At 39.0% G+C, this 14,575-nt stretch overlaps 1 protein-coding gene across 4 annotated transcripts in view; it reads left to right on the forward strand.

Annotated features, from left to right (window-relative positions):
* Positions 1-14,575, forward strand: part of CEP192 (centrosomal protein 192) — a 133,667-nt gene that overhangs the window by 85,246 nt on the left and 33,846 nt on the right. For all 4 annotated transcript variants that reach the window (XM_058692796.1, XM_058692794.1, XM_058692795.1 and 1 more), the window contains 9 exons: positions 1,730-1,855; positions 2,048-2,191; positions 2,313-2,376; positions 3,001-3,140; positions 3,239-3,331; positions 3,839-3,957; positions 4,869-5,045; positions 9,840-9,930; positions 10,078-10,254. In XM_058692796.1, the coding sequence (XP_058548779.1) occupies positions 1,730-1,855; positions 2,048-2,191; positions 2,313-2,376; positions 3,001-3,140; positions 3,239-3,331; positions 3,839-3,957; positions 4,869-5,045; positions 9,840-9,930; positions 10,078-10,254 (1,131 nt within the window). The remainder of the gene's footprint in view (positions 1-1,729; positions 1,856-2,047; positions 2,192-2,312; positions 2,377-3,000; positions 3,141-3,238; positions 3,332-3,838; positions 3,958-4,868; positions 5,046-9,839; positions 9,931-10,077; positions 10,255-14,575) is intronic.

Genomic DNA, 14,575 nt, shown 5'->3' on the forward strand with positions numbered 1-14,575 from the left:
CTAAGTGAAATTGTTCCTTTTTAAAGTTACAGTTCTCTTGCATCTGCATTAGTTTGGAAGTTACACATTTCTGTTCCCTTCTTATTCAAATTGGTTACTGAAGTCTAAAATTAATCAGGAGCCCAAACAACACAAAAAGCTATAGTCATTTTAATGTTGATCTTTTCCTTCCGTCATATCTTTGACTACTATTTTAATCCCAAATGGTTTTAAAACCGTAACATTAAATGTTTTTTAACAGATTGCTCATGCTATTTTACTTTTTTTTTTTTTTTTTTTGCTCACCATTATTTCTTGAATCTTTTGTTTTTACCTTTTTCATGGACTCTATTATCTGTATTTAAAGTGTACTTATTTTATAGTTAATTTCAGATTATTTCTAGTTCTTCAGGTGCTAATTTTTCTGCTAGCTTTGCTAGGTCTCCCTGATTACTTTCTTCATGAGGTTTCTAATTTTTTTTTAATGTTTATATTTATTTTTGAGACAGAGTGAGACAGATGAGTGGGGGAGGGCAGAGAGAGAGGGAGACTAGGATCTGAAGCAGGCTCCAGGCCCTGAGCTGTCAGCACAGAGCCCGATGGAGGGCTCAAACTCATGACTCGGGAGATCATGACCTGACCCAAAGTTGGACGCTCAACCGACTGAGCCACCCAGGCTCCCCAAGGTTTTTAATTTTTTAATTGACTTAAAAAATTCTTTCAATGTGAGCTCGCATCATTAAGGCTGCTCTTTGCTGTAGTAATTCCATGTGTCCTGGTTTTTGAGTGTCCATAGAGAGCACTTTGTACAACTGCTTGGGGCATGAAGGGTTGTACTGATTTTCAGCTTGGAGCTTTCATATCTAGTGTGGCATAGGCCTAGAGTTTTACTTTCTTGCAAATGGTCTTCTGACACCCACCCATTGCTGGACAAGCTTCCCTGTTACCTCCTCAGACATATAAACAGGTTTTCTAGTTTCCTTTTCATAAAAGGCACTTCTTTCAATTTCTGCACTTGATGCAGGGAGCTCAGATTCCATTCTAGCCTTGCCCTGCCCACAGCAAGCTCAGGGTCATACTTTCTGTGGTTAGGAGGGTGGTGAAGCTCAACCACCTTGGAAGTGGCTCGATCCCAGACCTTCATGGGCTACCATGGAAGTCAGTTCCCATTTGCCAGTCTGTTTTTGATTTCCCATTATATTTGGCCAGGCTGAAGAAATTTATGTGTGTGTTAAATATTATCCAGCATTTCTACATGTGTGTGTGTGAGAGGTCTGTGTTAAGTTGTTCTTAGGCACACATTTTAAACTTTTGATATGCCTATTTTGGTATCATTTTAAACATTTTTAGTTTTGCCCGAAATTGGACTAAATCTGAAAATTCCAACATATATTTTGAAGGGAATTGAGAAGTTAAAATTATAATAATAGAGTTCATAGTAACTCATTGAAGGGAGGCTTGTATCTTTTATAAAATTGTCAGTTTGTCTGAAGATCTAACAGTCTTTTCAAAGTAGCAACAGCAAACATATTACTTTATTCTGTAGTACATTTGCATACATAGACTACCTCAGAAAATGAATTTAACATTTATTTTTGTAGAAAATAGCAATTGTAAAATGGCCTGGGGATATTTAGGTAGGTTTACATTTAATGCTGACTATTTGTAACTGGGAAAAGCAGTGATATGAATGTAAGCTGTGATATTAATATATGACTTTTTATAAATTAGTCTTTTCTTTCATAATTAGGTAGAAACAGAAAAAAAAGATGTTCTTGATTTTGGTGACTTGACTTATGGAGGCTGGAAAGCTTTGCCATTAAAATTGATAAACAAGACTCATGCCACTGTGCCAATCAGACTTGTTATTAATGCTGTAAGTATTAATGTACAGTAAGAAACTTTACAGAACACATTGATTTGGAATTCTAGGTACCGCTAATATCATTCTTGGTTCATTTTTCTTATGGAAGTAAATTTTTTGGTAACGATTCGGTCAACAAATTTAACATCACATGAACATTGCACTGTTGGCTTTACTGAGACTGATTCTTCTATTTCTGAACAGAATGCCATAGCCTGGCGCTGCTTCACATTTTCCAAGGCACCCATCCATGCTTCTTTGAAAGCAGCTCCGTATGCTGACATGATTGCTCAGCTGGCAGCTCCTTCTGTGGTCAACCACATGATGCCTGCCAGTTATGACGGACAGGTAAGCTGGGTGGATTGAAGGAACTGGCTTCAAATTAAAGAGGGAGTTAAGTTTCCAAACCAATTATCTTTCATTAAGATTTACATCTTAATGCTAAATTAAATTTTATTTTATTTTACAGGATCCAGAATTTCTGATAATTTGGGTTCTTTTCCATAGTCCAAAGAAACGGATCACTTCTTCAGGTATTCATGTTTATGTTTTTGGGGGAATTGCTCTTCTCTGTAGCAAAATAAACTACAAAGTTGAGGCATGTTTCTTCTATCAGTGAATGTGAATACTTTGAGGAATTTGTGAAATATGTTATGTTGTTTTAAAAATGGGGCAGAGAGTGTGCTGTTTTGGCTCAAATCCATGTAATTGTGGTTAACCCCAGCAAGTACCACTGAAAACCTTTTGGGATCTTTTTTGTACACTGATTTTATCACATCTACCAGTTGGATGTTTTCTTTCTTTTTCTCTTTTCTCCTCCACTAATTTCTATTCCTCTTCAAAGAGGAATTCTTCAAAAAATCATTTTGCTGGGGCTCCTGGGTGGTTCAGTTGGTTAAGCATCTGACTCTTGGTTGCAGCTTAGGTCATGATCTCATGGTTTGTGAGTTTAGGCCCCACATCGGGCTCTGCACTGACTGCTTGGGAGTCTCTGTCTCTGTCTCTGTCTCTCTCTCTCTCTCAAAATAAATAAACTTAAAAAAAATCATTTTGCTTAGGATTTCTTGGGATCCCTGAGGGCATAGTGTTGGACCACATACAACATTTAGACTTAAATAATTCTCTGGTGTCTGAACTAAAAGAATGAGCTTTTGTAGAGATTTTAGGCTCAGCAGAAGAGTTCTTGGCAAGAGTCGATATAGAAGTTGATAGCCCAAACCCTACCCCAGTCATTAAAAGTATTGGTCTTCAAGCAAGAACAGGAATAGCTAGGATACATGCTCCAAAAGACTTACAGGTACCCTAAATTCTTTTCTTTGCCATGATTTTATGTTCAGGTTGATTTCATTCTAATTGTGACATTATTTAAGATGTTGGTTTTACTCCATTCTCTAGACTATGCACCTGTTTGCCAGTTTGGCTTCCTCAGCAAAGCAGCACTTACCTTTGAAAAATGCAGGGAATATTGATGTTTACTTAGATATCAAGGTAAGAATTTGTGTAAGAGCACTATGACATAGTATTTCCTTAGTCTCTGAGACTCTGAGTATCTTCTGACATTGTGAACATGGCTGAGCTGCCCCAGAGATCAAACAGAGTGCTTAAAATCTGAGGATTATACCAGTAGGAAATAGATGATAGGACACTTTAACATCTGATGTTTTATATGTAAGAACCAAGTTCTAGATTAATTCCTGAAAAATGTGTATGTTATCCTGTGGATAGGTGGAATTGGAGGAGAGTGATCATATATGTAGACATTTCTGAGAGGTGTGGATGAGTAAGAGGGTGTTAGTGATAGGAAATAGGAATGGGAGTTTAACTTCTTTGTGGAAAGAGAAAGTGCCCTTTCCAAGAGAATAAGACAAAGTGGGATAGTGACAGACAAGGCAGAAGGGAAGAATAACCTGTCAGAGTAAATGAAAAATGAGAGTAACTGAGTAAAAGCCACATTTGCATAAGTCAGTATTTAGTTATAATTGTATAAATATTTAGATCCCAGACCAAGGAAGTCACTTTTCAGTGGATCCAGAGAATCTATTCCTTAAACCTGGAGAAGAACATGAAGTTATAGTTACATTTACTCCAAAGGATCCCAAAGCCTGTGAGGAAAGGTAATATAAAATTATTTATAATGACCAGTTTGTACTCTTTTCTGAAAATAGCCACTTATTTAGATGTGCTTCATTCCACAGTCTGAATGATCTAGGACATGTTTCATCTCATCTGATAGATAGTATAGCTCTGTTTAACTTCTGTTAGCCTCAGATTTTCTTCTTTTTGTGTACTAAAACTCTCCTTTTAAACCAATTGACTAGAAATTAAGAAATGACTATTTTTAAATATATTCTGACAAAAGTAAATAATAAAATGTCAATCTTGATGTTTCTCATTAACTTTCTCTCTCTCTCCAAGGAAACCATCACCAGTTGTTGGTAGTTTAAGATGCTTCCCCCTGCTCCCACACCCCCTCCCCCATTTCTCCAGGCTTATGACTTTTTGGCACCTAAATCATAAGTGAATATTACCTGATAGTGGTCGGAGCATCATTGTCATTAGTATTTGAATTTGCTTGGTAAACAGAGCTTAGAAGCACACACTGCTGAGACACATGTGCCCTGTCCCCTGCCTGGGTTATGGAATGCCTTAGTGTGCTCAGTCTGCTACTGTGACCTTTCAGAGGAGAGCTGGCCTGCACAAATGTGAACACTTGTGCCTGGAACAGCTGCCCCCAACTTCATTGAGTTACCTCTTTCATCTGAGAAGCTTTCCTCAACTGTTCCCAAACTCCTCATAAATAGTAGTCGGTAGTATTCCCGTGACCCCATGAACTTCCCTTGTCCCATTGTGTAGATGGTATTGTGACAGTCTTTCCTTGTCGATATTCCTCTGGAATATAAGCTGTAAGTGTGGGAATGTCATTGTATCCTCAGCACCCAGTTCAGTCTCTTGGACAAAGGAAGCCTGTGGGAAATAGTTGCCAATAGAATTGTGGACATTCAACTTAGATGGTTTTCTTTGTTAGGATCTTGAAAATATTCGTGCAGCCATTTGGACCACAGTATGAAGTGATGTTAAAAGGTGAAGTAGTTTCTTCAGGAAATAAACCTCTAATACCTGGATCTTGCTGCTCAGATGTTCCATCAATTTTGTCCAACAAGCAGTTTCTGGCCTGGGGGGGTGTCCCTCTTGGTAGAATACAGTAAGTATGCATGTAGCAGCTCCTGAGCACAAAGATTCTGCTGTCATCACCTAGCATTGTTTTCCACTCTGATAATTATGACCATGTTAATATTTTTAGAGTTGAATAAAGTTATCCTATGTTCCGTAATCTTCCTATTATGAATTCTGATGTTTTAATTAAAATTTTCACCTCTGGGGCACCTGGGTGGCTTGGTCAGTTGGGCATCTGACTTCGGCCTTGCGGTTTGTAGGTTTGAACCTTGTGTCGGGCTCTGGGCTAACAGCTCAGAGCCTGGAGCCTGCTTCGGATTCTGTGTCTCCTCCTCTCTCTGCTCATGCTCATGCTCTGTCTGTGTCTTTCAATAATAAATAAACGTTAAAAAAAAAAAAAGTGTTTTTTTTTTAAATTTCACCTCTGCAATCCAAAAAAAATAGGTTTCAATTTTCTTAAGCTCTTTGGTGGATTCTCTGCTGATTATCAGATTTAGGCACTTAAGAGTTTGTTCCTTCTCTGGAAAGCCCTATGGAAAGGTAGGAAGAAAAAATAATCAGAGACCTTGCATTCTTCAGGAGTTTACAAAGTAGTAGAATATGAATGCTTTGTACCATAAAGAGTACAAGGGGTCTCTAATAGACCAGATCTGTTCTGTCATAGTTTAATGTGAATTATATCTTGAATCTTATTTTTATGTGCACTTTGATTATACACTATGAATATGAACTTTGAGTTAATTGGCATATAACATAGTAATATTTTTCCTTTCATAAGCTTAGCAACATAGCTAAATACTTCTAATTAATAACCTAGGCAATTATTAAAGCTCAGTGTTTCTTCTTCCATATTTTGCATTTTTGTGTTTGACCTAAATGTTTTACCCACACATTTCTATGGTACCTGAGAGATAAGAAACTTCTGGCTGAATCTGTACTATAGGTGTGAAGAATTACTTTTTAAAATTATAGTTTTGTTAGTGCAAAAAAGATCTAATTGAACTTCCTTACTTTATAGAGTTCATACATCTGCTTAACCATCCAAGTAGTCAGTCATATGTACCTTGTCTTGTTGCAAAGGCAGCTTTCAAAAAGATATAGTAAGGTAAAAACTTGAGGGCCGACTGCTGTGGGATGATGAGATATGGTAATCATAAAGGTCATGCCCGAAGGCTCACCTGCAGAAGGCTCACGCTTTGCACTCGCCTTGATGTGGGTCTTATGCTTGGTTCTGACTCTAACCCCATCATCCTGAGATAAGTCACAGTGTTCAGAGGTTAAGAACAAACCAGTTACTGTGTGAGAGAGGATAGCTGTTCCTGCTGTAGACTTTAGACAGATGTTTCCTGCAGGGGTCCTTTCAAAGAGAAATCCATACAGCATGCCAAGTCTCAAAGTAAAACTACTTCATAGTAAATGCTCCCATCAGGATGCTCCCTCTTTGAGGTGCTTCATTCAGGTCTGGATGTGTCACACCTGAAGACCCAGCTGAAGATGTTTTCTGGGTGCTGAGGCAGGTGGTGGCTTGAATGAGACAGCTTAGGCACTTAGAAGAATGGTGGGCTGCATGTTCTTTAGGGAGCTCTCAGTAAAGATTCTCTCAGCTAGACTTTTGAAAAGTCCTGATTGGCAGGGAGTGTGAGGTATTGTGCCCTTTTCAGTAGCTCCTGTGTTGTTGGTTATGTCATCTGGTTTTTGCAGACAGCCGAGATGGAATACACGTTGAAAGGAAGGGCGGAACAAGGGCATGTGCCTGTATGGAAGAATTTTCTGGTTCTATATAGTTGAATCTGAACAGTGTATACCAGACTTTTCCTCAAAACATTAGTGGTCTGCTCCACTACACATACAAATAGTGATTTGAGATTTTGAAGTTCTGTGCCATGGAATGTGGTCAAAATAACATAGCTGTTCAGCTCAGCCATCAATGTCTAAGGTAAAAGGAAGATCACTTTCCAGTATGCCCTAGCAATCATAGTCATTATTACAGTGCAGACTCTGGCAAGCGTCAGCTACTGAGTGTTCCTGTTGATACACCGCTTATTCTATAACTGTTCTTTCCTTTAAGACAAAGGCAGAAGAGAGCTCAGTAAGGGCCATCAGCATCCTTGTATTGTTCCTGACAGAATTCCCTGTCTTGTGATAAAATTTGCAACAGATGATTAATAGAGTAGAGATGGCTGCTCTTAAAATCTAGCTGTTCCAGATGCCATAACATCTTGAAATCTTAGAGCTCATCTGAAACAAAATTAATGTGTGTTAAACTTTTTTTTAAATCAGAAATTAGTTAAGTTGAAAATGGGGGTACTATCTTGTGCGTGCTTCAGTGGCATTTTTCCCTGGCCCTCGCCTAAGTGAAAGGCATTCAGGCCGTCCTCCTTTATTTCTTGCTTCACTTCTTCATGGAGATTCATGGAGTGCCTTCTGATCCAACAGATCTAAGTGTAAGCCCCATGCCAGTACAGGGAAGTGACCTGAAAACTGTTCTATCCCTGTTTATGGTTGGTTAGATATCTTAACTCAGCCTGGAGGAGCTCGCCACTTCTGTGAGAAGGACCGTAGTCTGTGGATGCTGTGACACATGATGTCTCGAAGTGGACTTGTTGAAAGCAATAGATCCGTAGGTACCATGCTAATGTATGTACAGTATTTAGCGCAGCGCCTGCCTAGGGAAACGATGGACTTCTGTTTCTGTAGTGCCCTTACTTCCATTGTAGTGTCCTACATAGATGATTTTTCCCACCCCAAATATCTCCTGCTACTCCTTTATAAGGATGTTGCAGCATGGTTAATGATACAGAGGTGTATTGTCTGCTTAGAAAGAGATCGTCCTATTTTCTCTCCCTAAGAAATGTCCTAGGAGGCATTCAGAGGCTGTGACCCAGTGGGTGCTAGGAGAGGACCCAGAAACAGAGGGCAAGGGGATCCTGGTGTTCTTTTGATGTGGTACTTGCCTGCTGCCTGCCTTTGTGGAAGAAGGTGCTTGTTGCAAAAGGGAGATTTGAAGTGAGCTCTTCTTCCAGAGGAAAGAGGAAATAATTCATATATAATTTCAGGGAGAGTGTTCTCATTGAGTCATTGATTTTGCCTCAGTTACAGATAGAAATGATAGTTAATAAATTATATTTTCTAAGGGTAAAGTGGTCCAAAGTGGTATTTCATTCCAGATTGATGTTTTTTAATTTTTGAAGTTCTCCATTTTTCCATATATTCATTCATTTATTCTGATTTCTCTCTCATAAGTCTGCACATGTACTTTGGCTATTTGTTTGTTAGGATTTAGTATTTCTTAATTATTATTTTGTGTGGACTGTATATAATAAAGGTGTTAACCCTTTTTACTTTGTATAGTTCTTTTTTGAAACTAGAAACTGAGCCCCCCTCCCTCTACTTGATTACTACTTGCAAATGATAGCTACATTTCCTTAAAAATAGATAAAAATAAAAGGTTTTAAAGATTTTTGTTGTTGTTGTTAGGTTTTTCCCAGTGTTCTTTGAATGCTTTCCTCAGGTCTTAGATTTAAATTTTTAAAATATAGTTATTTATTTATTTTGAGAGAGAGAGCGCGCGCAAGTGCATGAGCGGGGGGGGGCAGAAAGAGAGAGAATCCCAAGCAGGCTCCACACTGTCAGCACAGAGCCTGATGCAGAGCTTGAATTCATGAACCGTAACATCATGACCTGAACTGAAATCAGGAGTTGGCTGCTTAACCGCCTGAGCCACCCAGGCATCCCTAAAAATTGTTTTAATGTTTACTTATTTATTTTTAGAGAGATATTGAGCACGCAAGCAGTGGAGGGGCAGAGAGAGAGGGAAAGAGAGAATCCCCCGTAGCACGGGGCTCCATCTCCTGAATCATGAGATCATGACCTGAGCCGAAACCAAGGGTCAGATGCTTAACCAACTGAGCCACCCAAGCACCCCTGTAGGTCTTGGATTTTATTCTGAGGTTGAGCTCAGCAGCCTTTCCCCTTCATCCCAAGGTGGACAAGACATAGGCCACAGTTTAAATAATTTAACTGCCAATCTTCAAAATTTGAGTAAAATGGAGATGTACTCATGTGTTCACTGTTCTCCAATGAAGAGAAGATTTGTATATTTTCACAGATAAAAGGATTTTTTTTTAACCACCAGCTAGCTAGTATTCTTAAGTCTCTTCTACTTGCATATTGTAACTTTTTATTTATTTTTATTTTTTTGCATATTGTAACTTTTTAAAAATATGGTTAATTCAATATAGTGTTTAAATAACTAGTTTGTGCAAATGAGGTTCTTAGAGTGAAAAATCCAAGCAATGTGCCTGAGAGTGGTATTGACTTAGAAACTTAATTTGTTATCTGGCTTTTTGTTGTTTTATAAGACAGGTAAGACTTTATATGTATATGCATATGCATATGTATATATACATATACATATATATGTGCATATGTATATATATGCATATACACATATGCATATGCATATACATATATGTATATATATACATATGCATATGTATATATATATACACACACACACACATACACACATACTATATATATAAATATAGTATAAATAATGAAGTTGGCTAGGCAGCTATAATAGGAGAGCATTTAAACCAAAAACTTGCTCTGACACGGTGAGTCTTGAATGTATGTTTTCAGAAATGGAGGAATGTGTGTTTTCAGGACTGTGGAGACACCTTTGCAGGCTACTAATAAAGTGGCATATGCAATCCAGTCCATCTCTAAACATTGCAGTTAGTTTTAATTGGTTTTGTTTTCATGGTTGTAGCAACATCCATGGAGTAAAACCACATTTATAATGTGTTCTTGTTTCTAGGCTTCAGAAGCTAGCTTTAAGAAATAATTGTACATCTACAACCCAGCATCTGCGACTGCTCATTAGAGGACAAGACCAGGACTGCTTTCAGGTTTGTAGTGTGCATGATGCTATTTCATGTTCTTTCAAAGCACTTACATGTGCAGACCATTATGTGTGCTTCATCTTTGAAGCTTTGGTTTGGTGGTAGTTTTGTCTTCTTGCTTTTTTGTATGTAGTGATTATTTTTAAATTGTAGCTTCAGCACACTTTTGGTTCAGAAGAGCGACTGACCAGTAACTGTGAGATTAGAATGCGTCCAAAGGAAGACATTTACATCTCTGTGTTATTTGCTCCTACTCGATTATCTTGTATGTTGGCTAAACTAGAAATTAAACAACTGGGAATTCGATCACAACCAGGCATTAAGTTCACGGTAAGATGATTTTATTGCTTTTTGTCCTCCCATGGAGTTTCTGACATGTTGTAAATATTTGTTTAATATTGGTAATTATATATCCTCTGCTTTTTAGAAGTCAAAATAGGGGATTGCCTCGCTTTACAAACAAGTTAGGGAGTAATTATGTACTTTGTACAAGTGTCATGTGATAAAAATAGCTTCCATAGTATTCTATAGGAAACATTCTCTTCTCACACCTTTAAGTTTCATTTCAGTTTGAGAATTTTGAAATGTACCCAGTTTTGCAAGAACACATTTTTTTGGTAAATCTGGATCAAACTGTTTAAGATACTGACTTTCCAAGTAAATTGTATTCTTTCAATTCAGCAAAATACCTATTGATACCATTTACTAGATTCTGTTCCAGAACTAGGGCTAAAGACAAGAGCTTTTATTTTATTTATTTGTTTAATTTTCAGTTAGTTTACAGTGCAATATTGATTTTAGGAGTAGAATTCAGTGATTCATCACTTACATACAACACCCAGTGCTCGTCACACCCATTTTACCCGTTTCCCACCCACCTCCCTCCATCAACCCATAGTTTTTTTCTCATTAAGAAATTAATTTATTAATTCTCATTAAGACTCATCATTAAGAGTCTCTCGTGTTTTGTTTCCCTCTCTTCTGACAAGAGCTTTTATAGTTTTGTTTCTTCCCAACGTAATTTTTAAAAAGGATTTCAACTCATTTCTTTAGATATATTTAAAGCAGTAAGAGATAAAGGTCGTAAATCATTGAAAAAAGGAGAGGACAGGGTCGTCAGATGAACCCCAAGCTCCATAAAAGTGCACACTTTAAATCTTCACAGTTTTGGCTGTAATCCCACAGTTTGGGGACTAAAACTTTGGTCCATTTTCTAGAATCAGAGGGAATGTGATGAGTTGCAAGATTAAAAATACCTAAACGTTTTTTTTAAACAATAGATATTTATGGCAAATTTAGCTTTTTTTTTGATGCTGAAACTTGACATATTCTCTGTGGAGCTCTTTACTTGCCCACCCCAATTTTGTGGTGGACAAAATTGTTTAAACATGTAAGTGATCGGGCGCCTGGCTGGCTCAGTCAGTAGAGCATGCAACTCCGGATCTCAGGGTTATGAGTTTTAGCCCCATGTTTTCAGGGTAGATTTTATTTATTTATTTATTTTTTTTTTTTTAATTTTTTTTTTTTTTCAACGTTTTTTATTTATTTTTGGGACAGAGAGAGACAGAGCATGAACGGGGGAGGGGCAGAGAGAGAGGGAGACACAGAATCGGAAACAGGCTCCAGGCTCCGAGCCATCAGCCCAGAGCCTGACGCGGGGCTCGAACTCACGGACCGCGAGATCGTGACCTGGCTGAAGTCGGACGCTTAACCGACTGCGCCACCCAGGCGCCCCCAGGGTAGATTTTATTTAATTTAAAAAAAAAAAAAAAGAGATATAAGTGGTCATCTTTAGGAAAGAACATCCTTATATGTGAGCCCAGGACACAATGCCAAAGTACCACATATCCGGATGATCTGGCTTCAAGTTAGAATCAAATGGTTTGTGGAGAAGACTAAATGGGCTATATCTTTCAGACTATCCTGAACCTATTTCTTTTTTTTCTTTTTTTTTTTTTTTTGAGAGAGTGTACGCACTTGCACATGAGTGGGGGAGGGGCAGAATCCCAAGCAGGCTCTGCACTGCCAGTGGGGCTTGAACCCATAAACTGCAAGATCAAGAATTGGACGCTTAACCAATGCGCCACCCAGGTGTCACCTTTTTAAAAAAAAAAAAAGGGTTTATTTATTTTGAGATAGATGGGCAGAAAGAGAGGGAGAGAGAATCCAAAGCGGGCTCTGTGATGCCAGAGCAGAGCCTGCCTTGGGGCTCAAACCCACAAACCATGAGGTCCTGACCTGAGCTGAAATCAAGAGGTGGACACTTAACTGACTAAACCACCCAGGCACCCCTATCCTGAATATATTTCTATTAGTTTCAGGTTTACTAGCCAAGATGGTAAGGTTATTCTTAAGTAAGAATTTCTGGAGAGCTAGTAATTCCCTGGTGGTTTAGGGCAAGACCATTTGATTTGATAGTCACCAGCAGAAGTTCAAGCTGACCTTCTTAAGACAAAGTAGGATCCTAGTGGGAATCCTGCCTATGTAGATGCCACTTGTCCTCTCAGAGGTGGGCTGAACAGGGACCAGAAGTGCACAGATATGGCCTTTATCTCACAGGAAGACTTTGCCTACTAGCACTGATGTACATTTGTGGAGATAAGGAGCCTAGCACAGTGGTGGAAGAGCACTTAACTCTAGTGATGAGAGACTGGGAACAGCCACTGTTCTTCACACTCACCCTGGATCAGTCTCTACTCAACTTGTGCTTCACTCACTTACTGTCCTGGTTTGGTTCTGAGGAGCAAGTGAAATTATGCTTTGTGTACTATATAGCACAGTGGGACCGCAATAAAAATATATTTATTGCATTCTGAGTATATGCCAGGCATTACTCTCTCTCTCTCTCTCTCTCTCTCTCTCTCTTTTTTAACATTTATTTATTTTTGAAATAGAGAGGGAGACATAGCACGAGCAGGGGGAAGGGCAGAGAGAGGGGGAGACACAGAATCCAAAGCAGGCTCCAGGCTCCAAGCTCCAAGCTCTCAGCACAAAGCCTGAGGTGGGGCTCAAACTCCTGGACCACAAGATCATGACCTGAACTGAAGTCGATCACTTAACAGACTGAGCTACCCAGGTGCCCCTGCCAAGCACTACTCTTAATCATCACCACACGAATTACCATACTTTATCTTCAAAACGACTGTCTGTCATACCATTCTTCATTTTACACATATGGAAACAGACCCAGAGAGATACTTGCCATGGTCATATTTCTTACATGGCAGTAAATCATCCAGGATGGGTTCAAATTCAGACTACTTGATTACAAAGCCCATTTTTATCTATTGTGCAGGCTCTAGGTGTGCATACTGCCTCTGTTTTCCAGTCCTGTAGAGCAGCAGTTCTCAACCAGAGGCTGTTTTACCCTCCAGGGGACTCTTGGCAATACTAGACACATTTTTGGTTGTCATTACTGGGGGTGGGAAGAGGGTGCTACTGGCATCTAGTGGGTAGAAGCCAGGGATGCAGCTGAACTCCCTGCAAGGCAAAGGACAGCCCCCACCACAAGGTATGATGTAGCTCAAGACATTGTAGTGCTGAGGTTAAGAAACCCTGCTCTAGAACAGTAGTTTTTCCTCTTGAATCTTTGGATCTGTTAGCATTGGTCAGATATAATTTTATTTCATCATTCTTTTTCTTTACCTTTTACTCAGCAGTTCTTTGTGATTCTTTAGGCTTGGAAAATACAGGAAGAATATTTATATTGAGTGTGTTCAAAAGCTAACTTTTCCCCTGTTTTCTAGTTTTGTATATAAAGTTTACTTGCAAATTTCTGTGGGAAGAGAAATTAGAAACACTTTTGGCTTTTGAAACTACCAAGAGATCACTCTGAGTGAGAAGGGATTTGTTTTGAAACTACCAGGAGTTCACTCTAAATGAGGAGGAATTTGTAGGAGCTTCACATCTGAAGCACTAATCCAGGGGCACCTGGGTGGTTCAGTCGGTTGAGCATCTGATTTTGGCTCAGGTCTTGATCTCACCCTTCATGAGTTTGAGCCCCGCATCAGGCTGTGTGCTGACAGCTCAGAGCCTGGAGCCTGCTTTGGATTCTGTGTCTCCCCCTCTCTCTGCCCCTGCCCCACTCTATCTCTCAAAAAAAAAACAACAACAAAAAACAAAAAACAAAACATTGACAATGCAAGCTGGTGCAGTCAGTCTGGAAAACAGTATGGAGGTTCCTCAGAAAGCTAAAAATAGAACTACCATACGACCCAGCAATTGCACTAGTAGGCATTTATCCATGGGATACAGGTGTGCTGTTTCGAAGGGACACATGCATCCCCATGTTTATAGCAGCACTCTCAACAATAGCCAAAGTATGGAAAGAGCCCAAATGTCCATTGATGGATGAACGGATAAAGATGTGGTGTATATATATACAATGGAGTATTACTTGGCAATCAAAAAGAATGAAATCTTGCCATTTGCAACTACATGGATGGAACTGGAGGATATTATGCTAAGTGAAATTAGTCAGAGAAAGACAAAAATCATATGACTTCACTCATATGAGGACTTTAAGAGACAAAAGAGATGAACATAAGGGAAGGGAAACAAACATAATATAAAAACAGGGAGGGGGGACAAAACAGAAGAGACTCATAAATATGGAGAACAAACTGAGGGTTACTGGAGGGGTTGTGGGAGG

The sequence above is a fragment of the Neofelis nebulosa genome, chromosome 11, assembly GCF_028018385.1.
Source record: "Neofelis nebulosa isolate mNeoNeb1 chromosome 11, mNeoNeb1.pri, whole genome shotgun sequence".
NCBI classification, from domain to species: Eukaryota; Metazoa; Chordata; class Mammalia; order Carnivora; family Felidae; genus Neofelis; species Neofelis nebulosa.